Source organism: Salvelinus fontinalis, unplaced genomic scaffold (assembly GCF_029448725.1).
Source record: "Salvelinus fontinalis isolate EN_2023a unplaced genomic scaffold, ASM2944872v1 scaffold_0027, whole genome shotgun sequence".
Classification (NCBI taxonomy): Eukaryota; Metazoa; Chordata; class Actinopteri; order Salmoniformes; family Salmonidae; genus Salvelinus; species Salvelinus fontinalis.
Genome location: NW_026600236.1, coordinates 611785 through 637240, shown reverse-complemented (window position 1 = coordinate 637240; position 25456 = coordinate 611785). Strand labels below are relative to the sequence as shown.

Below are 25456 nucleotides of genomic sequence, written 5' to 3'. Positions count from 1 at the left end.
TACGGCTAGAGACGCCGTTCTGTGGCTACGGCTAGAGACGCCGTTCTGTGGCTACGGCTAGAGACGCCGTTCTGTGGCTACGGCTAGAGACGCCGTTCTGTGGCTACGGCTAGAGACGCCGTTCTGTGGCTACGGCTAGAGACGCCGTTCTGTGGCTACGGCTAGAGACGCCGTTCTGTGGCTACGGCTAGAGACGCCGTTCTGTGGCTACGGCTAGAGACGCCGTTCTGTGGCTACGGCTAGAGACGCCGTTCTGTGGCTACGGCTAGAGACGCCGTTCTGTGGCTACGGCTAGAGACGCCGTTCTGTGGCTACGGCTAGAGACGCCGTTCTGTGGCTACGGCTAGAGACGCCGTTCTGTGGCTACGGCTAGAGACGCCGTTCTGTGGCTACGGCTAGAGACGCCGTTCTGTGGCTACGGCTAGAGACGCCGTTCTGTGGCTACGGCTAGAGACGCCGTTCTGTGGCTACGGCTAGAGACGCCGTTCTGTGGCTACGGCTAGAGACGCCGTTCCGTGGCTACGGCTAGAGACGCCGTTCCGTGGCTACGGCTAGAGACGCCGTTCCGTGGCTACGGCTAGAGACGCCGTTCCGTGGCTACGGCTAGAGACGCCGTTCCGTGGCTACGGCTAGAGACGCCGTTCCGTGGCTACGGCTAGAGACGCCGTTCCGTGGCTACGGCTAGAGACGCCGTTCCGTGGCTACGGCTAGAGACGCCGTTCCGTGGCTACGGCTAGAGACGCCGTTCCGTGGCTACGGCTAGAGACGCCGTTCCGTGGCTACGGCTAGAGACGCCGTTCCGTGGCTACGGCTAGAGACGCCGTTCCGTGGCTACGGCTAGAGACGCCGTTCCGTGGCTACGGCTAGAGACGCCGTTCCGTGGCTACGGCTAGAGACGCCGTTCCGTGGCTACGGCTAGAGACGCCGTTCCGTGGCTACGGCTAGAGACGCCGTTCCGTGGCTACGGCTAGAGACGCCGTTCCGTGGCTACGGCTAGAGACGCCGTTCCGTGGCTACGGCTAGAGACGCCGTTCCGTGGCTACGGCTAGAGACGCCGTTCCGTGGCTACGGCTAGAGACGCCGTTCCGTGGCTACGGCTAGAGACGCCGTTCCGTGGCTACGGCTAGAGACGCCGTTCCGTGGCTACGGCTAGAGACGCCGTTCTGTGGCTACGGCTAGAGACGCCGTTCTGTGGCTACGGCTAGAGACGCCGTTCCGTGGCTACGGCTAGAGGCGCCGTTCTGTGGCTACGGCTAGAGACGCTTATTTGCATATAGGCCTACTGTAGCTCTGATTGGCTATGATGCACCGCTCTGAGTCTGGTCCCGGACAAGACAGGCTTTTATAAGGTTTTATTTACAGAAGTGTCTATTAGTTGTCTAAATGTACGGTCACTTTCCCACTCTATTTTGCTATAGAATCTTCTCAAATGCCTGACTATAACGTCATTCCCAAACATTCTATGAATTTCTGAAAACGTGTAAATGACCATGTCTGTGCTTGCTTCAGAATGTAAACAAAGGTATCATATTCTTCTTTGAGGTATATATATGAACAGATTTCTATACGATTTAATGTTGATTAAAAAAAAACTGTCAGTTCCATTTTAAATGGTGTCATGTTGACGTTCTGTTTTTTTATTTATTGAATTTAATATGAACCAGGTGGTTTTGGCAGCAGGACCTTTCTATATCTCTCCCAAATACATTCTTGTCATTTGAGTCTCTTTTCAGAGACTTTTCAATTTGATGGTGTAATGTCACTGCTAATTTCACCTCTCCATACCTTCTCCATTCCCAGCCCCCTCAGTTCAAGTTGGACCCTCGCCTGGCCCGTATGTTGGGGATCCACACCCAGACCAGGCCTGTCATCATCCAGGCCCTCTGGCAGTATGTTAAGACCCACAAGCTGCAGGACCCCCACGAGAGAGAGTTCATCAACTGTGACAAGTACCTGCAGCAGGTGAGCGAGTACATCAACTGTGATAACGACCTGCAGCAGGTCAGTGAGCAGCAAGTGGTCCCGTTGTGGCTCAGTTGGTAGAGCATGGCGCTTGTAACGGCAGGGTTGTGGGTTCGATTCCCATGCGGGACCAGTACAAAACAGTCTCCTATGTTCACAGCTGGAAGATACACAGCGTTCTATGGGAGAGTATCTTTTCCCCACGTTTGTATCTGTAATGTTGAGTCATAGTTATATAACCTGGTGGATGTTATGCAATGTCATTTGCCATTTCATAACCTTTATGGTTAAGGGTAAATGGGCCAGGAATATTGTCCCTAGCCTTAACACACTGTAGACCTCCAACAAATAGCCATCTTTATTAACTGTCCAAAGCTGTAACACACAAAGCACAATACTGAATCCGTGCGTGTCCAGTTCTTGAGCAAATTAATAAGGTTCTGTTTATCCATTTTGTTCTAGATCTTTGAGACCCAGCGTATGAAGTTCTCTGAGATCCCCCAGCGTCTACACGCTCTGCTGATGCCTCCAGAACCCATCATTATTAACCATGTCATCAGGTAGGCCTCTCATCATTATTAACCATGTCATCAGGTAGGACTCTCACCATTATTAACCATGTCATCAGGTAGACCTCTAACCATTATTAACCATGTCATCAGGTAGGCCTCTCACCATTATTAACCATGTCATCAGGTAGGCCTCTCACCATTATTAACCATGTCATCAGGTAGGCCTCTCACCATTATTAACCATGTCATCAGGTAGGCATCTCATCATTATTAACCATGTCATCAGGTAGACCTCTCACCATTATTAACCATGTCATCAGGTAGGCCTCTCACCATTATTAACCATGTCATCAGGTAGGCCTCTCACCATTATTAACCATGTCATCAGGTAGGCCTCTCACCATTATTAACCATGTCATCAGGTAGGCCTCACCATTATTAACCATGTCATCAGGTAGGCCTCACCATTATTAACCATGTCATCAGGTAGGCCTCACCATTATTAACCATGTCATCAGGTAGGCCTCTCACCATTATTAACCATGTCGTCAGGTAGGACCTCTCATCATTATTAACCATGTCATCAGGTAGGACCTCTCATCATTATTAACCATGTCATCAGGTAGGACCTCTCACCATTATTAACCATGTCATCAGGTAGGCCTCTCATCATTATTAACCATGTCATCAGGTAGGCCTCTCACCATTATTAACCATGTCATCAGGTAGGCCTCTCACCATTATTAACCATGTCATCAGGTAGGCCTCATCATTATTAACCATGTCATCAGGTAGGCCTCATCATTATTAACCATGTCATCAGGTAGGCCTCTCACCATTATTAACCATGTCGTCAGGTAGACCTCTCACCGTTATTAACCATGTCGTCAGGTAGGCCTCTCACCGTTATTAACCGTGTCGTCAGGTAGGCCTCTCACCATTATTAACCGTGTCGTCAGGTAGGCCTCACCATTATTAACCGTGTCATCAGGTAGGCCTCACCATTATTAACCATGTCATCAGGTAGGCCTCACCATTATTAACCATGTCATCAGGTAGGCCTCACCATTATTAACCATGTCGTCAGGTAGGCCTCTCACCATTATTAACCATGTCGTCAGGTAGGCCTCTCACCATTATTAACCATGTCGTCAGGTAGGCCTCTCACCATTATTAACCATGTCGTCAGGTAGGCCTCTCACCATTATTAACCATGTCGTCAGGTAGGCCTCTCACCATTATTAACCATGTCGTCAGGTAGGCCTCTCTCCATTATTAACCATGTCATCAGGTAGGCCTCTCACCATTATTAACCATGTCATCAGGTAGGCCTCATCATTATTAACCATGTCGTCAGGTAGACCTCTCACCATTATTAACCATGTCGTCAGGTAGGCCTCTCACCATTATTAACCATGTCGTCAGGTAGGCCTCTCACCATTATTAACCATGTCGTCAAGTAGGCCTCTCACCATTATTAACCGTGTCGTCAGGTAGGCCTCTCACCATTATTAACCGTGTCGTCAGGTAGGCCTCTCACCATTATTAACCGTGTCGTCAGGTAGGCCTCTCACCATTATTAACCGTGTCGTCAGGTAGGCCTCTCACCATTATTAACCGTGTCGTCAGGTAGGCCTCTCACCATTATTAACCGTGTCGTCAGGTAGGCCTCTCACCATTATTAACCGTGTCGTCAGGTAGGCCTCTCACCATTATTAACCGTGTCGTCAGGTAGGCCTCTCACCATTATTAACCGTGTCGTCAGGTAGGCCTCTCACCATTATTAACCGTGTCGTCAGGTAGGCCTCTCACCATTATTAACCGTGTCGCCAGGTAGGCCTCTCACCATTATTAACCGTGTCGCCAGGTAGGCCTCTCACCATTATTAACCGTGTCGCCAGGTAGGCCTCTCACCATTATTAACCGTGTCGCCAGGTAGGCCTCACCATTATTAACCGTGTCGCCAGGTAGGCCTCACCATTATTAACCGTGTCGCCAGGTAGGCCTCACCATTATTAACCATGTCTTCAGGTAGGCCTCACCATTATTAACCATGTCGTCAGGTAGGCCTCACCATTATTAACCATGTCGTCAGGTAGGCCTCACCATTATTAACCATGTCGTCAGGTAGGACTCTCACCATTATTAACCATGTCGTCAGGTAGGACTCTCACCATTATTAACCATGTCGTCAGGTAGGCCTCTCACCATTATTAACCATGTCGTCAGGTAGGCCTCTCACCATTATTAACCATGTCATCGGGTAGGCCTCGTCACTAGGGTCGACGCCTCGCTTTGTCCTCGTCACTAGGGTCCAGAGTATTTGCGTGGTCAGGGGAAAACTCTGGGCCCTTTTTATAACTCTTAGCTCAGATCAGATCTCAATGCCTACAGAATTGTTCAAATGTCTCAGGAACCACATCAATACGATATAGAACTCTTCTGAGATGTGCAGCCTGACTGCAAGAAATGACCATCTGGAACGAACCCAATAAAATGGACTCTGCATGAACTAAATTCTGTCTCTACAGATAGAAGACTGCATGATCTAACTCCTCTCTGTGTGTCACCAGTGTGGATCCCAACGACCAGAAGAAGACGGCCTGCTATGACATCGATGTGGAGGTGGACGACACTCTAAAGACCCAGATGAACTCCTTCCTCCTATCCACCGCCAGCCAGCAGGAGATAGCTGGCCTGGACAACAAGGTATGTAATGGAGCTCATAGTTGAAGGGTCCAGTGTTTCATTGATTTTCAAGGGACAGAATCTAGCCTACAACTTACGGTAAGCTATTCTGAGGCTGTGTGACTGAGGCAATAAACAGCTGTTCTTTCACACTCTGTTTATCTCTGCTATTGTACAGATGGTGGAAGAGTTGGAAAAATAGAGGTGAACAGACAGGAACAGACTGTACAGAGAAACTCACTGAACCTGAAATCAAACAACAAATAGACAGCCCTCCTCCCCCTCTCCTCTTCCAGCAGCCTACTTCAAGTTCAGACTGTTAACAATACAGACAAAGAACAAGACCCCACAGGATGGACTCTGACACACAAAACACACACCCTGTTAGTAGTAGCACTGGCTGCATGTCTCATTGCTGTGATTGTAGAGCGAGCAGAGCTGAGGTAACTAGTGCAGACTAAGGTCGAGAGACCCTGGCTAGCTGCTGTGGCAAAGGCCAATGAAGCACAGCAAATGTACAAGACAACGGTCACGGTACTACTCTACTGAGTGAGGAGCGCTAGATAACATAATGTTCTCCTACAGGGGACAACAGGTGAAGTTTGGCTGGCTGGCTAAATCTGGAACAATGTTAAGAAGTATCTATTTGTATTTAGGGCCCTATTCATTATTTTTTGTTGCCTGATTATTATTATTTTCCTGTTTTTGTTTTTCCAGGTTTCAGTTTTTCCCACGTTTTTATTTTATTACATTTTTTATGTTTTTGCTCCCAAATTAGCACTTCTTTTTTTGCGCCCATAAATCTAAGCCCTGTCTAAACTAGGGGGGGGGGGTATCCTACTAAACTACATGTAATTGTTTTAAGAAGGTCATGCCAAGGATCATTTAGCTGTTTGATTTGGAGTTTGAAAACCCCTTGAAGTATTTTTTTTATTTTTTATTAAAAAGTTTTTTTTAAAGCTTTTAAAAAGAAGAGCATTTTTATTTGGCCCTACTGCTATTAGCCCATACAATTGCTGGGGTATTTTATTAGGATCCTCATTAGCTGTTGCAAAAGCAGCAGCTACTCTTCCTGGGGTCCACATGAAACATGACATAATACAGAACATTTAATAGACAAGAACAGCTCAAGGACAGAGGTACACAAATTTGAACAAATGCAATGAATAACAGATTAACTACATGGAACAACAGATAGTTCCCCCACCAAAAAACTAAAGGAAGTTTGTTCTGAAGTGCCTGTCCTATATCTGAGAGAGATAAGAAAGATCAGGAAACGTATTTATAAAAATAAATAAAATGTTTAGTTATTTAACCCATATTTTTGGCACTAACGTCTCCATATATAGTTACATTCATTTTTTTCATCTTGTACCGGGGACCCTTCAGACGAGGCCTGTGGACCACAGATGAATCATATTACTATGTAGCCCAAACTGTTCGGACGCTACAGACTGAAGTTGGCAGATCGGCTGTACCGACTTCAAACGAGTCCCAAGATGCTTGTGGGGGATGTAGAGTAAAACGGAGAACACCATGGTGTTCGTGGGAGTCTCATCTCTCCATAGAGGGCGTCGTAATCGTTTGTAGGCCGTTCAGACACTACAGACGATTTTATGAGAAAGACGGTCTCATGTAGTCTGACAAACACCGCTTGAGCACTTTCACCGCAGATGCGAAATCATCCAATGCAAAAAAACACATATTATTATTTCATTATGCTGATTAGATAATTAGGCGACGACATCGACTCTAGGGGGTTAATAGATAAACAACAAAGAAATTGGATGGTGAAAGTCCACAAAAATGCTTAAAACCACATCAAGAGACCACTTTTGAGGTCTGGGGAAAAACGATATTTTTTTATTTATTTTGGGGTGTAGTTCCCATTTTAATTCCAGTGTGCGCCTAGCAAGCGGCTGCTGTTAAGTTGTGTTTCTAGCACACGTGATAGAGTTGGCAAAAAGAAATACCCACCGGATTGATTAAAATAATCACGTTTATCTGGCAGAGTGATATCATAAGCTACTATGGCTGCGTTTTGACAGGCAGCCCAATTCTCATCTTTTCCCCACTAATTGGTATTTTGACCAATCACATCAGAATAAAAATTAGGTTACTTTTTTGGGGGGGGGGGTCAAAATATCAATTACTAAAAGAAATCTGTGAATTGTGCTACCTGTCTAAATGCCGTCTGTAGTAAACGTTTGACTGAAGGTTTTTGACAAAGCCTTTCCATCTACCTTGACTGTTTTCGTTTCCTATCATCGCTAACGGTAGATGCGTTAGCGTTAGCGTCATACACAGACAGGGCCATTCTCGATGCCTCTTCAGAAAGTTGTAAGGAAATACAAATTACTGGTGCATTCTGTTCATGTGTTATGATAAATTTGGGCTAATAAATGTTTAATACATTTACCTGTTTCCCTACTAAGTACAATATATTGTTCAATATCTTTTTTTTCCTTCTGGATGTTGTTTTGGCCTAGATTCCTTCTGTGTTCTCTGCATCGCAGATTTTTTTTGTCCCTGTACAAAACAAACTACTTAATCCATCTTGGTTTGGATGTCCATCCTGCAGTATTTTCCCGTTCAGATCCATAAGGGTGTCAGCGGGCTTCAGTTTGGCTGGCACCTAGACGAACCGAACGAGTGTGCTCGCATACTCCCTTAAAAGACGTTAAAGAAAAAAAACTCACCCAAGTACAAAACTAACAAATACGTCGTCGTCATATGTGCTCGAACTCTAGCGAACTGTTTCGGCTGGGAAGCATGCAGACGCCTTTAGACAATAGTGTATTTTAATGGTGAGCTAGGCTTGACCCTCGATATCTCTTCTTCCCCTGTAGATCCATGAGACCATAGAGACGATCAACCAGCTGAAGACCCAGAGAGAGTTCATGTTGAGCTTCGCCAGAGATCCCCAGGGCTTCATCAACGACTGGCTGCAGTCACAGTGCCGGGACCTCAAGGTACACACACACACAAAGGGAAAAGAGTGAGTAGGGAGTGAGACGAGGAGGTACTTCAGGGCTTTATCAATGGCTGGCTGCGGTCACAGTGCAGGGGCTTCAAGGTAACCTAACAGGAAAACACCTCTCTGGGACCTCAAGGTAAACTATGAATTGAACTCTAGTGAACTGGTGCTTCAGATGAAGAAATGAGGCCCCCATGTGTGGGGAGCAGCAATATTATGTGTACAGGCCTCTTTTCTTAACTTGCAAGGTAAACAAAAAAGCTCTCTAGTGCTGCCCAGTTACTGATTACACTTTACTTAATACCTCGCAAATCATCTGGGTCATGTTCATTACGAAGAAAATGCATTGAAATTAACTAAAATGGAGAGGTACTACTTCCAACTTCTCCAGATTGTTATTTTCTTTTGCAAAGCATTTTGCTATGTGTCTTACTGAACATGACCCTTTCCTTGTGTAGTCATAGACTTAGTTAGCCGTTAGCACTAGCTAGCTGCCATGTACGAATGTTGGCTATTAGCACAGTCTAGCTGCCGTGGATGTATGTTAGCCATTAGCACTAGCTAACTGCCATGGATGTATGTTAGCCATTAGCACTAGCTAACTGCCATGTATGTATGTTAGCCATTAGCACTAGCTAGCTGCCATGGATGTATGTTAGCCATTAGCACTAGCTAACTGCCATGGATGTATGTTAGCCATTAGCACTAGCTATCTGCCATGGATGTATGTTAGTCATTAGCACTAGCTAACTGCCGTGAATGTATGTTATCCATTAGCACTAGCTATCTGCCATGGCTGTTTGTTATCCATTAGCACTAGCTAGCTGTTCCGCATGTAGTGTTTGTTCAGCTGATTCTTGGAGGATGACCAAACACCACACTGACTGGACTGTCAATGACAACGAAACCAAGGGGTGAATCTAGCTGAATCCAGTCCAAAGTTCATGGTTATTTCTTCCCCCCCTTCCGCATGGTTGCCTGGCGCCCAGTAACCTTAGTTGTCCTTATGCAAGAACATGCCAGAGTGAATGAAGATGTGTTTTATGAAGCTTGTTGCATGCTTCCCAGTCGAAACAGTTTGGTCATATAGACTATGACGACAATTGTGACGTTTTTGTTCGTTTCGATGTTCGGCTGTTTATATTTTCTGGCTGTTCGAGCACACAATGTTAATTCTTGAGGCAAGTCTTCAAGTTTTGGGTAGCTGAAGTCTACGCCCATTCGTCTGTGATTGGCCGACAGTAAAACTCCTAGTAGGAGTGGCAATGAATTGTTTTTGTTGGCATTCAAGGAGAGACAGATTTATTTTAGATGAATTAAGACTATTTTGAGGAAGTGTATACTGGCTCTGTTGCTACGGCGTCTCGAGGGACAAACATTTAATATTGCTGCTTTTTTTAGTTTTTCAAGCAAAGTTATTTTAAGGGAGTCCTGCTAGGAGCAAACCAAACCTAGTATGCTTTACACAGAGATGGTCCCAAAGCGGTCTCTTCGACCACAATATAGGGATAGGGTTGATGTTGCCTCCTTGCCACAGGTCCACCCCTGGTAAAGATATTTCTGATCTCAATAGAATTTTACTTGTATGAAAAGATAAATATAGATAACATGCATGATGCTTATAGTGCGTAAACAACAACACATTATACCTGTCGGCTTTTAATGATTTGTTACTAAAAGCTGAAAGTTTCTCATGTATATGTGATTCTTTTTTACAGACTATGACTGATGTGGTTGCGAATCCAGAAGAAGAGAGGAGAGCCGAGTTCTATTTCCAACCCTGGGCCCAGGAGGCCGTGTGTCGTTACTTCTACTCCAAGGTAACGTCCTCACCTCTCACCATTCTGTATGTTGCTACTTCTACTCCCAAGGTAACCTCCTCCCTTCTGCCATTCATTCCCCATGAATGGTCATCATTGCTGAGTCATACCGCCAAGTTTTTCTGCCCTACTAAATACTTACGATCGTTATCTAACATGATTTTTAATTATACTTTGTTTTACGGTACTGTTCCCACTGCTATTTACCTAGTATTACCTGGTATTTACCTGGTATTTACCTAGTATTACCTGGTATTTACCTGGTATTCCTTTCACTTATAACACATGCTCTAATCTGTTCTAAAGTGCTCTATGAAATTGAAAATTGGATTACCATTTCTGAAATGTAATATTGTTCTTTATCTACATTTTTAATCTCTTAATTTTTGTGTTTCTTTAAAATGTATTTCAGGTCCAACAGAGGCGCCAGGAGCTGGAACAAGCCCTTGGAATCAGAAACACCTAGACAAGGTTATGTCAAAGAAAAGCAGTGTCTGTTCTCTCTGGGAGGACGAAAAGAGAAGTTTTGGACGTTCATATTTATAAATACACCGCTGATTTTTGTGAAAAGCTTAGATAAACATCTTAGATATAGACTGCTTTATTGCTGATGGTAACTGTAGGATATATTTTAACATCAACTAGCAGCTGTTATGGTTATGTATAAATGTTTGATTGCTACTTACTTTTTTTATATTTGTCCCATTGTCCCACTAAAATATATTTTTGACTTATTTTCTCTCAATGGTCTATCTCTGTTTAACTCCCAAAGCATTTATTTTCTGTGCTGAACTCTCACAGATCTTGAATCTATATTCAGGCCTAAGTGAGGTTGAAATTACCCCCAACCTAAGTATTGATGCTACTTCACAATAACTAATATTGGGTATTTTAAGTAGGGGGCTTTTCAATTAAAGTCGTAACATTTGGCCATGGTGAAAGAGCATTTGGTTCATTTTAAATGCTTGGACTATCTACCTCTGAGTCCAAACTAACTCATAACTGATCAGGTGATAGCCTACGCACACTACCATTCTGCCTTTGGTCTGGAATTGATATTCAGTGTATGTTTGGTATTGATAGGGTTGTGTGAGTATTCAGTATTCACTTCTATTGCCCCGCTGGCTGTTCATTTCTTACCAAGATTATTTTAAATGATTCTAGAATGTTGTGTACCTCCAAAAATTCTACTTTTAGAATCTTGTGTGCTTCTAAATTCTCCTATGAACACTTCAAAGCATGGTGATGACAGGCAAGGCTGTACAATGTTGTGAAACTTCAGTATATTGGTTAATTTATCATTGAAGTAGCCTTTTCATTTTAACCCTACTTTGGTGGAGCTTTGTTTTGGGGTTTTTTGTATAAAAAATTAAGTTTTGAAAGTATGAAGTCTTGTTAGTTAGAAGTAAAGAATATTAAGGAAGTTGTGTTTTAGTAGTAATTACCTCAAGTCTATCTAGTTTTTGTAAATAATGAGCAGAATAATCTGATGTGAAGAGAAAAATGTCTGTTTTTAAAGGACATACCATTTTTGACTCATTGTCTAATGAGCCGTTTGCCTAAGACGTTCCCCAAGGGACCCCAATGGTTTAATCCAGAACATTCTCTATAACCTAGCAGCAAGTTGCAGTTGCTTGTTGGTCCTGTGTGGAAGAGGGGAGACCGTTTTTAGGCTTCACCTGTTCGTTTCAGATGAAATCCTCTGGGGTTTTTTCTCCTTTTTATTTGTTAGTGTGCAGAAGTTATCAACACCCGGGGAAGAGAAGCGTAGAGCTGGGTTCACTTTTTTAGCTGTGACATTCATGAATTTCAGCTTTTTTGCTAGTATGGTAGAAGGCTTTAGGCCTTTAGGTATTTCTGTTTAGATATGACATGTAGAGGATGTAAGAAGCTTTTTCATTGGGCTCAATTCAGTATCAGTCCAGGTGTTCATTTAAATACATCTATTTTCAATGGGTATTTTTATTTGTTTTTCGATATTGAGTGTAATTTCAATCAACGTTCTGATTTTAATGCTGAATTGACCGCAAACCTGTAAAAGGATGATACTGAAGACTGATTTTAAATCTTCAGACATGAATTGTATTTTTTATTTCACGGACCAAACCTATTTTTTTCCTGTATGTTTGAACCCTATGCTATAATAAAGGATATCGTCAATGATAACTTCTCGGGTTGTGAATTAATTATTTAAAGTTGAACCATTTGATGCACAAACTGGCATTCTTACCATTTTAAAGATGTTACCTGCCTAGTGCTCACCTCAGCATCACCGTTTAGTTCTAATAACACACACACCTGTGTTTGTGTCGTTGCTGTGAGAAGTGGGGTGATGCAGAAGAGGGTTTAGTATAACAACCAGGGGAACGATCTGGTCATTGACCTGCAGGTCAGCATATCGTATATCGTGTTCATAGGATAAGGAGTTTAGACATTATTGATATTACTTCACCAAACTTTTTTTTTGCCTTTGACATTATCCTAATCATTCTAGGTCATAGCCTCACCTCTGCGAACATTGAGGTGTGCTAAAGGACACGATGTGAGACTCCTTCCTAACCCAACACATTGTTCCTAATGGGATTAGAACTGGTCCTCTTCTAGCTGGCCCTGCCCGCGCTGACCAATAACTACGAGGGGGCGGGACCCAGACGGTCTGCTAGCCCACGTGTCAGGTATAAATACATTTCGTCTCGGCTTCAGACGCGTCTCGCACCAAGCACTTCAGGAGAAGCTACAGACACGGTGGACTGTCGCACTGTACATCATGGCACTCAAGAAAGTATGCATCATTGGCTCTGGCAACTGGTAAGCACCTTTTTATATATATATTTATTCTAAACATATTTAGCTCTTTCTGAGCTGATGATGCAGAATGATCTTAATAATGTACACGAGAGGGCAGTTTTTGCATGTCAGCGGTTTTCAAATGCCTCACTTAAGGGACTGTAATTTGAGGCGGTAATAACACGGTGAATCTTTGGATCGGCTGTGTATCACGTTTTTAGGTCGTAGAATTTAAGCTGTGAGTGTATCGAGTTTTTTTTTTAGCTCGATGTGATCTCACCAGAAAAATGACAGTTTGAAAGATAGTCCTACAGTAAACTACTGTTGCCCTGTTCGTGTTAGATTTTCCATGCTTTATGATCTCAATATAGTTTATTTAATCTAGTATAATTGCTGGGTTATTGAAGTTTCAGCCACAGTGACTGCACTGGATGTTTGGCTCATGTTGAATGCAGTTCAACTCCGTATGGTTTCTCTCACACACACACAAAAGGGCTGATCGTGTCATATTAATCATATTATGTGATGAACTTGAAGGGTGGCGGTGGTATGTCCAGCAGCCGTGCTGCTATTTTTTATGTTTTATGTAACCTTTATTTAACTAGGCAAGTCAGTTCAGAACAAATTCTTATTTTACAATGACGGCTAAACCCTCCACTAACCCGGACGACGCTAGGCCAATTGTGCGCCGCCTATGACCATAAACGCTTTGAACTGCTGCACTCCAGGGCCTTGGATTTACTTCCTCGGGAATGCTCTTATGTTCTCTGAGGTTGTATTGTGTTGTTATGTAGGCTACTAGTACAATGGGGGGAAAGTAGCTGAATCAATATTGAGTTGTCTGATCTTTAAAATAACTTTTGCCTCATTGATTGACGTAAAATAATGTTTGAGTAATCACTACTGTGCCATTGCACTCATTAGGTGTGGTTTATATTCATTATAAACAGTGAATGTTAATTATTGACTCAATAATAATTTGAGTCCACTTTTTAAGAATGAATTATGGCATCATTGTTTTTTCCTGATCTCTCTCTCCAACATCTGTTACATAATATGTGGTGCTAGAAAGCCTAACTGATTGGCAGCAGTGAGAAACAAGCTTCACTAACCAAATAGAATTGCAAGACATTCAACATCCTAAAATCTCACTCCTAGCCTGTTTATCTCTCAAAGTGGGATTACCTCACTGGGTCTTGCACCCTGATCTAATACAAGTGTGAAGTATATTAGCCTCCTTCAATTTAAGTCATTTCTTAAGATCCTAAAATGTGAACAGGAATGAAACAATAGGATTGTTTGAAAAAGACACTTTTTTGTTTCACATCTACAGGGGCTCTGCCATTGCTTTTTTTGTTTCACATCTACAGGGGCTCTGCCATTGCCAAGATTGTAGGCGCCAATGCAGGAAAGCTTGACGTGTTCGACACGAAAGTGAACATGTGGGTGTTTGAGGAGACGGTGAACGGACGTAAACTCACAGAGATCATCAATACAGACCATGAGAACGTCAAGTACCTGCCCGGACACAAGCTTCCCCCAAACATCGTAAGACTCATTTATTTCAGGCATTCAAAATACTCTGTGGGGGGGGGGGGGGATTGTGTGTTTTAATCATTTTAGAAGTAACACACAACCAAATGTCTTGTGCAGCTAACATACATTTTTTACAGTTTGTCACGATAGAAAACAAAATGTATGTATTACCTTTTCGGTTCAATAAAAAAACAAATTTGATTATTACCTGATTATTAACAAATTATTACCTAATCATTTATTTTTTTACCGACTTTTAGATGTAAGTCTGCCACACATCCACCCGATGAATCTGTCTTCACCCATGTAGGTGGCTGTTCCAGAGGTGACGGATGCTGTGAAGGGAGCAGACATCTTGATCTTCGTTATTCCACACCAGTTCATCAACAGAATCTGTGACACCATCAAAGAACACATCAAGAAGGATGCTGTGGGCATGTCTCTTATCAAGGTGACCGGTTTTTGCTTTCAGGGCCTGTTTTAAAAAATGGCCAGATGTTCAAATGACTACCTCAATGCAGCAGCAAGAGCAAACAATGACCTTTTTTAAGTGCAAACTTCTGATTTGAATATACATAATTTAATACTGCTGCTTCTATTTGTTGTTTGTTGCTGTAAATAGGATGAGGCCTACATTCCTGGTGATCGGTTGTTGTAGGATGTTGATGAGGGAGATAATATGAATAAACGTATCCATGGTGATCTATGTTTCAGGGTGTGGATGAGGGAGATAATATGAATAGACATATCCATGGTGATCTATGTTTCAGGGTGTGGATGAGGGAGATAATATGAATAGACGTATCCATGGTGATCTATGTTTCAGGGTGTGGATGAGGGTCCCGAGGGGTTGAAGCTGATCTCTGAAGTCATCAGAGAGAAGCTGGGCGTCACCATGACAGTGCTGATGGGAGCTAACATAGCCAACGAAGTCGCGGAGGAGAAATTCTGCGAAACAACAATCGGTAAGGGGTGTGTGTTTGGTTGTTTAGGAAAATAGAACACCGTATATCTCTTACCATTAAAATAGCACGTCAATGCTTTTGTGCTACATAAGTAAATATCAATGTATTTCATGATTGTTTTTAAATAATTGTTTTTATTTAATTTAACCTTTATTTAACTAGACAAGTCAGTTAAGAACAAATTCTTATTTACAATGACGGCCTAGGGAACAGTGGGTTAACTGCCTTGTTCAGGGGCAGAACGACAGATTTTTACCTTGTCAGCTCGGGGATTCGATCTAGCAACCTGGCCCAACGCTAAAACCACTAAGCTACCTGCCGCCCCAGGTATGATATTGAAGATATTTTTTCACTGTGTAATAATTCTCCATGGTTTTGTATTTGTCACACAGGGTGCAAGAACAAAGAGTGGGGCCCCATCCTGAAACAACTGATGCAGACCACTAACTTCAGAGTTACCGTGGTGGAGGAAGCTGATGTGGTAGAGATCTGTGGCGCCTTAAAGGTGGGCCTTTAGTTACGCCGGAAGGAGAGGGGGGGGGGGGGAGTGTTACAACGTTCTAACCGGAATGGGGCGGCAGGTAGCCTAGTGGTTAGAGCGTTGGGCCAGTAACCGAAAGGTTGCAAGATCGAATCCCAGAGCTGACAAGGTAAAAAACTATCTGTTGTTCTGTCTCTGAACAAGGCAGTTAACTCACTGTTCCTAGGCTGTCATTGAAAATAACAATTTGTTCTTAACTGACTTGCCTAGTTAAATAAAGGTAAATTTAAAAGAAATGTAAAAAGTGGATGGAGGAAACAGACAGGAAATTTAAGGAAAAAATGCTGATGATCGTGTTTGTGTGTGTATTAATAGGTGCTCAAACAAAGGAGTAACAGACGTGTTTTGGTCATGCGACTGTAACGGATGTGAAATGGCTAGCTAATAGCGTTTCAATCGGTTACGTCACTTGCTCTGAAACCTAGAAGTCGTGTTTCCCCTTGCTCTGCAAGGGCCGTGGCTTTTGTGGAGCGATGGGTAACGACGCTTCGTGGGTGACTGTTGTTGATGTGTGCAGAGGGTCCCTGGTTCGCGCCCGTGTCGGGGCGAGGGGTCGGTCTAAAGTTATACTGTTACACGACCATATTCAGAGAATCTTTTAAGACAAAATTGCTTTTTAGATTTCTATTTTCAGATAAGATCATAATGGTTTAAAACGAGCTCTTCTTCTCCCACCCCAGAACATAGTGGCGGTGGGAGCAGGGTTCTGTGACGGCCTGGGCTTCGGTGATAACACCAAGGCAGCGGTGATCAGACTGGGACTGATGGAGATGATCGCCTTCGCCCGGATATTCTGCACCGCTGGACCCGTCTCCCCCGTCACTTTCCTGGAGAGCTGTGGCGTCGCCGACCTCATCACAACTTGCTACGGCGGACGCAACCGTAAGATCGCAGAGGCCTTCGCCAAAACCGGAAAGGTGCTGTGAGGAGTGTGGAAAGAGTGTGTCATACCTGTTGTCGTTGATATTCTAAATGTTAAAAAATTTCTCTCATGTGTCCCCTCTCTCTCTATATATACCTCTTTCTTTTTTATCTCACTCTGTCTTTGTCTTTGTGTCTCCCTGTGTAGACTATTGAGGAGTTGGAGAAGGAGATGTTGAATGGTCAGAAGCTACAGGGTCCAGCCACTGCAGCTGAAGTCAACCACATTCTGAAGAAGAAGGGCCTGGTGGACAAGTGAGTTACATTTGATGAGTTTGCCTTCAGAATCTTCTGAGAGCGAGTTATGTTCTTAATTGAACATCCAATGACATGTATAAACCACTCTTATAACTTTTTCACACTACTGAGCTGATACATTAATAGTAAATACTCAAGTAAAAGTGAGTCACCTAGTAAAATACTACTTGAGTATAAGTCTAAAAGTATTTGTTTTTAAATATACTTAACTATCAAAAGTAAATGTACATCATCATTTCAAATTCCTTATATTAAGCTAACCAGACGGCGCCATTTTCTTGTTTTCTTTTAATTTACGGAAAGCCAGGGGCACACTCCAACGCTCAGACATCATTTACAAATGAAGCATGTGTGTTTAGTGAGTCCACCAGATCAGAAGCAGTAGGGATGACCAGGGATGTTCTCTTAAAAAGCAGACCATTTTCCTGTCCTGCTAAGTATTCAAAATGTAACGAGTAGTTTTGGGTGTCAGGGGAAAATGTAAAAATACCATTATTTTCTTTAAGAATGTAGTGAAGTAAAAGTTGTCAAAAATCTATATAGTAAAGTACAGATACCCCAAAAAAACGACTTAAGTATTACTTTAAAGTATTTTCACTTAAGTACTTCACACCACTGTATATATACTGTAAGCCAGTATGGTTTGGGTTGGCACTTTGGTGTGAGTCTGAAACTGATGTCCCAGGTTTCCACCTTCCAGGTTCCCCTTGTTCAATGCTGTCAACCAGATCTGTTTCCACGGACACCCCGTCAAAGAGTTCATCACCTGTTTGCAGAACCACCCTGAACACATGTAACTGACTGAAGGATGCTGGGACGCTTTAAATGTTGGAACCAGCCGAAGGAAGCGAGGCCTGACGAGGAGCGGGTTGGACGATGATTCCACCTCATCTGTCTAAATACTAAGACACGCGGAGCGGACAACAAAAAAACTCAGAAAGAAAACTTCTCAGTCAAACCTACCTCTGGTTCTGGCCTGCTGTAATATGCCACTACAATATCATCAAAAATACCCCTTGTTCCGACTGATTCTTAAGTTGTTATTGGTGATGTTGCCACTAGGTAATGTGTCAGATTTTCCAAAATACATTTTGTTTAGAAGAATGTCCCTTGGCCTTAAACAGGTGAATTGTTTTCTGGGAGGGGAAGGGTATGTCTTTAGTTGTCTCTTTTTTTTTGAATTACACATGAGTGGCAGCAGCTATTTTGTGTAAGTTGCGTTTTTCATAGTCGGCAATCCCACACAAAAACACATGAAAGAAGTGCCTTAATATACCTTTTGACCCAGTCACACATTTGTCTTGCAAACAGATTTTATTACCTTGTTATTTTTAACAAAGGACTTGAATAAACAACCGTTATTCACTGCTTATCCCTGGTTACCGCCTTCATTATGTCCCTCTTTATTGAAGTAGCCTATTGCTTAAATGAAAGGATGACATTCATATAGGAATAAATTGTTCAAATAATTCACCCCTAATGTTTTTGGACAGATGTCTTTTCACTGTCAACTGCGTTTATTATCAGCAAACTTAGCATGTGTAAATATTTGTATGAACATAACAAGATTCAACAACTAAGACATAAACTGAATAAGTTCCACAGACATGTGACTGACAGAAATTGAATAATGTGTCCCTGAACAAAGGTGGGGTCAAATCAAAAGTAACAGTCAGTATCTGGTGTGGCCACCAGCTGCATTAAGTTTTGCAGTGCATTTCCTCATGGACTGCACCAGATTTGCCAGTTCTTGCTGTGAGATGTTACCCCACTCTTCCACCAAGGCACCTGCAAGTTCCCGGACATTTCTGGAGGGAATGGCCCTTGCCCTCACCCTCCGATCCAACAGGTCCCAGACGTGCTCAATGGGATTGAGATCCGGGTTCTTCGCTGGCCATGGCAGAACACTGACATTCCTGTCTTGCAGGAAATCACGCACAAAACGAGCAGTATGGCTGGTGGCATTGTCATGCTGGAGGGAGGAGGATGTCTTCCCTGTAATGCACAGCGCTGAGATTGCCTGCAATGACAACAACCTCAGTCCGATGATGCTGTGACACACTGCTCCAGACCATGACGGACCCTCCACCTCCAAATCGATCCGGCTCCAGAGAACATGCTCATACCTTTGACGATAAACGCACCTTTGCCAGTCCTGTCTGGTCCAGCAATGGTGGGTTTATGCCCATAGGTGACGTTGTTGCCGGTGATGTCTGGTGAGGACCTGCCTTACAACAGGCCTACAAGCCCTCAGTCCAGCCTCTCTCAGCCTATTGTGGACAGTCTGAGCACTGATGGAGGGATTGTGCGTTCCTGGTGTAACTCGGGCAGTTGTTGTTGCCATCCTGTACCTGTCCTGCAGGTGTGATGTTCGGATGTACCGATCCTGTGCAGATGTTGTTACACGTGGTCTGCCACTGCGAGGACGATCAGCTGTCCATCCTGTCTCCCTGTAGCGCTGTCTTAGGCGTCTCACAGTACGGACATTGCAATTTATTGCCCTGGCCACATCTGCAGTCCTCATGCCTCCTTGCATGCAGCATGCCTAAGGCTCGTTCGCCTAAGGCCTCTTTAGTGTCCTAAGTTTTCATAACTGTGACCTTAATTGCCTTCCGCCTGTAAGCTGTTAGTGTCTTAAAGACCGTTCCACAGGTGCATGTTCATTAATTGTTTATGGTTCATTGAACAAGCATGGGAAACAGTGTTTAAACCCTTTACAATGAAGATCTGTGAAGTTAATTGGATTTTTATGAATTATCTTTGAAAGACAGGGTCCTGAAAAAGGGACGTTTCTTTTTTTGCTGAGTTTATATACAGTACAGTACATCAGTGTTTTAACTTGGCCGTGTTAGGCCTTCAGTCAGTAGATTGCAGAGGACCTTTCCACAAGTGCATGCTGTGCTCTCAACACCCCTCAATGAAACCTGACCTGAATCTGACTAGCCTGCTACCCTAAACTCTTCACCTTTACCATTTTCTAGAGTGACTACTGCAATGGTTCTCTCTACCGAGAAGTGGATCTCACATAGTAATCTGAAGTGATGGGAGAGAAGACTTGGGCCTATGCAATATTACAATAGATTAAATTATGATCATATCTTGTTTTGGAGCATGGGAATCGTTACACACATGATTTTGAAACTTGCCCGAAATGTCTTCAATATTTGCTGAAGCAGTTCACTCAGGAAAAACCTCTGGAACATTATTATATACCCTAGTGTATTCCAATTTGAATATATTCAGGATAGTCTGTTATTGGTTAGAAATTAAAGCAAAAAAATGATACATATATTCTCAAATTTGTGACGTTGCCATTGTGCCAAAATCATTATGTGAAAGCGAAAGTAGGATCTGCTTAAGTCTGTGAGCAAATGACTAGCTTGTTCAGTACATAGACCAACAGAAGTAGATTTTTTTTCTGACAACAGCTGAAAACATCCACAGGTGGACAGTTCAGAAGGGTTAAGTGGGAACATGCCAATTTGCCAGTGTTATGTAATAAGTAGGCTATCATTGGATTCCCTAGTTGACATGGTTTGCATATTTATTGAGTCAGTGTACTAATAATAGCTAGTCTCCATCACGGCAAAGGTGGAAGTTGAACTATATTTAGTACAGGGCTCAGTGTAGATGGCTGTGGACAAGGGAGCGACTGCTCTAATGTCCATCATGACATTAGCTGCCCTATCAGACATGTAGGACTGGGATACCCCCCATGAGAACATATACTACATGACTAAATAAGTATGTGGACACCTGCTCGTCGAACATCTCATTCCAAAATCATGGGCATTAATATGGAGTTGGTCCCCCATTTGCTGTTATAACATTTTTCCACTAGATGTTGGAACATTGCTGGGGGGGACTTGCTTCCATTCAGCCACAAGAGCATTAGTGAGGTCGGACACTGATGTTGGGCGATTCAAACGACGTTCCAATTCATCCCAAAGGTGTTCAATGAGGTTTAGGTCAGGGCTCTGTGCAGGCCAGTCAAGTTCTTCCACACCGATCTCGACAAACTTTCTCTGTATGGACCTTGCTTTGTGCATGGGGGCATTGTCATGCTGAAACAGGAAAGGGCCTTCCCCAAACTGTTGCCACAATGTTGAAAGGACAGAATCGTCTAGAATGTCATTGTATTCTGTAGCGTTAAGATTTCCCTTCACTGACACTAAGGGGCCTAACCCGAACCATGAAAAACAGCCCCAGACCAATATTCCTTCTCCACCAAACTTTACAGTTGGCACTATGCATTGGGGCAGGTAGTGTTCTCCTGGCATCCGCCAAACCCAGATTTGTCTGTCGGACTGCCAGATGGTGAAGCGTGATTCATCACTCCAGAGAACGAGTTTCCACTGCTCCAGAGTCAAATGGCGGTGAGCTTTACACCACTCCAGCTTGTGCTTGTCATTGTCCAGGGTGATCTTAGGCTTGTGTGCTGCTCCTTGGCCAAGAAACCCATTTCATGAAGCTCCAGACGAACAGTTCTTGTGCTGACGTTGCTTCCAGGGGCAGTTTGGAACTCAGTAGTGAGTGTTGCAACCGAAGACAGATGATTTTTATGCTGTGAGCTTGTGTGGCCTACCACTTTCACAGCTGAGCCGTTGTTGCTCCTAGACGTTTCCACTTCACAATTACAGCACTTGCAGTTAACCGGGTCAGCTCTAACAGCGCCGAAATGTTATGAACTGAATTGTTGGGAAGGTGGCATCCTATGACGGTGCCACGTTGAAAGTCTCTAAGCTCTTCAGTAAGGGCCATTCTACTGCCAATGTTTGTCTGTGGAGAATGCATGGCCGTGTGCTCGATTTTATAAACCTGTCATCAACGGGTGTGGCTGAAATAGCCGAATACACTCATTTGAAGGGTTGTCCACATACTTTTGTGTATATATATATAGTGTACACACAGCTAAATGTGTATCCTCATACAGGATGCTGTTTATGTTTTCTCCCTCCGGTCTATTTGGAGAAGTGCCTAATCTATCTTTACTAGTTTCACGTTTTATTGTTACATACACAAGTACAGTGACAATCTTAACTAGCAAGCCCTTCCCAACTGTGCAGTATTCACTGTCAAAATAGTAGAACAAAAAGAAAAGGTAACAAAATGAGAATGTGAGCTATTTGGGACAGTGCCGTTAGCACATTTACAACGTGCAGAGATACCGGAAATAATTTGAGGTAGATATATAGGCTGGGATTAGAAAGTGACTGGTAGCAGGATAAATAATAATACTAGTCAACAGTATGGCAGCAGCATAGTGTGTGTGTGTGTGTGTGTGTGTGTGTGTGTGTGTGTGTGTGTGTGTGTGTGTGTGTGTGTGTGTGTGTGTGTGTGTGTGAGTGCGTGCGTGCGTGCGTTAGCAAGAGTGTCAGTGTAAGTGTGTCTGTTTGTGTGGGTAGAGACCTGTGAGTGTGCATATAGTCCGTGGAGGGGGGTGGGCAGCTATTGTCTATCTGTTTAAAAGTGTCATTGCTTGGGGGCAGAAGGTGTCTCGGAGCCTGTAAATCCGAGACTTCATACTATGGCGCCATCTGCCGGCTAGAAGCAGAGAGAACAGTCTAATGGCAGGGTTGGCTGAAGTCTGACATTTTTTCGGGCGTTCCTCAGACACCGCTTGGTGTGTATGTCTAGAATGCCTGGGAGCTCTGTAGGGCCTTGTGGACGAGGGCGGTGCAGTTGCCATACCAAGCGGTGATGCAGCAAGTCAAGATACTCTCAATGGTGCATCTGTAGAAGTTCTTGAGAATCTGAGGGACCATTCCAAATCTCTATCTATGCATTATTTTACTGGTTGTTTTCAACATGCCTTACCCAATGGGAGTGGGTGTTATTAGACATAAGACCTATTTTATTACACAGTTATTGTGCTATTATTGTCATACTGTATTTAGATGACATTTCAGAATGTCTCCGTTGCGATGGACGCCTGGTGGGTTATGGGTTATGGACGCCTGGAGGAGCCATCATCTCGTACAGAGAACTCTGAGGGTGGGTTATAGACGCCTGGTGGAGTCATCATCTCCTACAGAGAACTCTGAGGGTGGGTTATGGAGTCATCATCTCCTACAGAGAACTCTGAGGGTGGGTTATGGACGCCTGGTGGAGTCATCATCTCCTACAGAGAACTCTGAGGGTGGGTTATGGACGCCTGGTGGAGCCATCATCTCATACAGAGAACTCTGAGGGTGGGTTATAGACGCCTGGTGGAGTCATCATCTCCTACAGAGAACTCTGAGGGTGGGTTATGGACGCCTGGAGGAGTCATCATCTCGTACAGAGAACTCTGGGGGTGGGTTATGGACGCCTGGAGGAGCCATCATCTCATACAGAGAACTCTGGGGGTGGGTTATAGACGCCTGGAGGAGTCATCATCTCGTACAGAGAACTCTGAGGGTGGGTTATGGACGCCTGGTGGAGCCATCATCTCGTACAGCAAGATTAATTACTTAAAAATCATACAATGTGATTTTCTGGATTTTTGTTTTAGATTCCGTCTCTCACAGTTGAAGTGTACCTATGATAAAAAAATTACAGACCTCTACATGCTTTGTAAGTAGGAAAACCTGCCAAATCGGCAGTGTATCAAATACTTGTTCTCCCCACTGTACCTGGAGCGCCTGCTATGGGTGGGTGCTGCTATGGTGACCAGTGAGCTGAGATAAGGCGGGGCTTTACCTAGCAAAGACTTATAGATGACCTGGAGCCAGTTGGTTTGGCGATGAATATGAAGCGAGGGCCAGCCAACGAGAGCATACAGATCGCAGTGGTGGGTAGTATATGGGGCTTTGTTGACAAAGCGGATGGCACTGTGATAGACTGCATCCAATTTGCTGAGTAGAGTGTTGGAAGCTATTTTGTAAATTACATCGCTGAAGTTAAGGATCGGTAGGATAGTCAGTTTTACGAGGGTATGTTTGGCAGCATGAATGAAGGATGCTTTGTTGCGAAGTAGGAAGCCGATTCTAGGTTTAGTTTTGGATTGGAGATGCTTAACGTGAGTCTGGAAGGAGAGTTTACAGTCTAACCAGACACCTAGGTATTTGTAGTTGTCCACATATTCTAAGTCAGAACCGTCCAGAGTAGTGATGCTGGGCGGGCAGGCAGCAATCGGTTGAAGAGCATGCATTTAGTTTAACTTGCATTTAAGACCAGTTGGAGGCCACGGAAGGAGAGTTGTATGGCATTGAAGCTCATCTGGTTGTTAGTTAACACAGTGTCCAAAGAAGGGTCAGTAGTATACAGAATGGTGTCGTCTACGTAGAGGTGGATCAGGGAATCACCAGCAGCAAGAGCGACATCATTGATGTATACAGAGAAAAGAGTCGGCCCGAGAATTAAACACTGTGGCTGTCACGCCCTGACCTTAGAGAACTTTTTTATGTCTCTATTTGGTTTGGTCAGGAGGTGAATTGGGTGGGCATTCTATGTTCTTTATTGCTATGATTTGTGTTTCTATGTTTTGGCCGGGTATGGTTCTCAATCAGGGACAGCTGTCTATCGTTGTCTCTGATTGGGAATCATACTTAGGCAGCATGTTTTGCCACCTTAGGTTGTTTGATGTTGTTTTTGTTAGCTCTGATGAGCCTTCAAGACGTTACGTTCGTTGTTCTTTTGTTGTTTGGTGTTGGGTTTTTTAATAAAGAAGCATGAACACGTACCACGCTGCACCTTGGTCTTCTTCCGTCGAGCGTTACAGTGGCACCCCCATAGAGACTGGCAGAGGTCCGGACAATAGGCCCTCCGATTTGACACACTGAACTTTGTCTGAGAAGTAGTTGGGGAAACAGGAGAGCCAATAATTTGAGAAACCAAGGCTGTTGAGTCTGCCGATAAGAATGTGGTGATTGACAGAGTCGAAAGCCTTAGCCAGGTCGATGAATACAACTGCACAGTATTGTCTCTTATCGATGGCGGTTATGATATCGTTTAGGACCTTGAGCGTGGCTGAGGTGCACCCATGACCAGCTCGGAAACCAGATTGCATAGCGGAGAAGGTACGGTGGGTTTCGAAATGATCAGTGATCTGTTTGTTAACTTGGCTTTCGAAGACCTTAGAAAAGGAGGGTAGGATAGATATAGGTCTGTAGCAGTTTAGGTCTAGAGTGTCTCCCCCTTTGAAGAGGGGGATGACCGCGGCAGCTTTCCGTACTTTGGGGATCTCAGACGATACGAGAGGTTGAACAGGCTAGTAATAGGGGTTGCAACAATTTTGGCTGATAATTTTAGAAAGAGAGAGTCCAGATTGTCTAGCCCTGCTGATTTGTATGGGTCCAGATTTTGCAGCTCTTTCAAAACATCAGCTATCTGGATTTGGGTGAAGGAGAAATGAGGGAGGCTTAGGCAAGTTGCTGTGGGGGGTACAGGGCTGTTGACCAGGGTAGGGGTGGCCAGGTAGAATGCATGGGAAAATACTTATTTAAATTCTCAATTATTGTGGATTTATCAGTGGTGACAGTGTTTCCTATCCTCAGTGCAGTGGGCAG

At 43.8% G+C, this 25456-nt stretch overlaps 2 protein-coding genes and 1 non-coding gene across 4 annotated transcripts in view; all 3 read left to right on the top strand.

Moving 5' to 3' along the window:
• Positions 1-12125, top strand: part of LOC129842250 (SWI/SNF-related matrix-associated actin-dependent regulator of chromatin subfamily D member 1) — a 32165-nt gene extending 20040 nt beyond the window's left edge. For both annotated transcript variants that reach the window (XM_055910725.1, XM_055910726.1), the window contains exons 7-12: positions 1801-1962; positions 2425-2522; positions 5048-5183; positions 8012-8134; positions 9858-9959; positions 10372-12125. In XM_055910725.1, the coding sequence (XP_055766700.1) occupies positions 1801-1962; positions 2425-2522; positions 5048-5183; positions 8012-8134; positions 9858-9959; positions 10372-10425 (675 nt within the window). In that variant the 3' untranslated portion in view covers positions 10426-12125. The remainder of the gene's footprint in view (positions 1-1800; positions 1963-2424; positions 2523-5047; positions 5184-8011; positions 8135-9857; positions 9960-10371) is intronic.
• On the top strand, positions 2019-2095 carry trnat-ugu (transfer RNA threonine (anticodon UGU)). Its single transcript has one exon. It is a non-coding gene; the product is annotated as a tRNA-Thr (tRNA).
• A 529-nt stretch (positions 12126-12654) lies between the features above and the next one.
• Positions 12655-18339, top strand: LOC129842260 (glycerol-3-phosphate dehydrogenase [NAD(+)], cytoplasmic-like). Its single transcript, XM_055910737.1, has 8 exons — positions 12655-12767; positions 14117-14294; positions 14593-14733; positions 15109-15247; positions 15640-15752; positions 16469-16705; positions 16858-16964; positions 17668-18339. Exons 1-8 carry the CDS (start codon positions 12727-12729, stop codon positions 17762-17764), a joined length of 1053 nt encoding a protein of 350 aa, XP_055766712.1. The 5' UTR covers positions 12655-12726; the 3' UTR covers positions 17765-18339.
• Positions 18340-25456: the final 7117 nt, after the last annotated feature.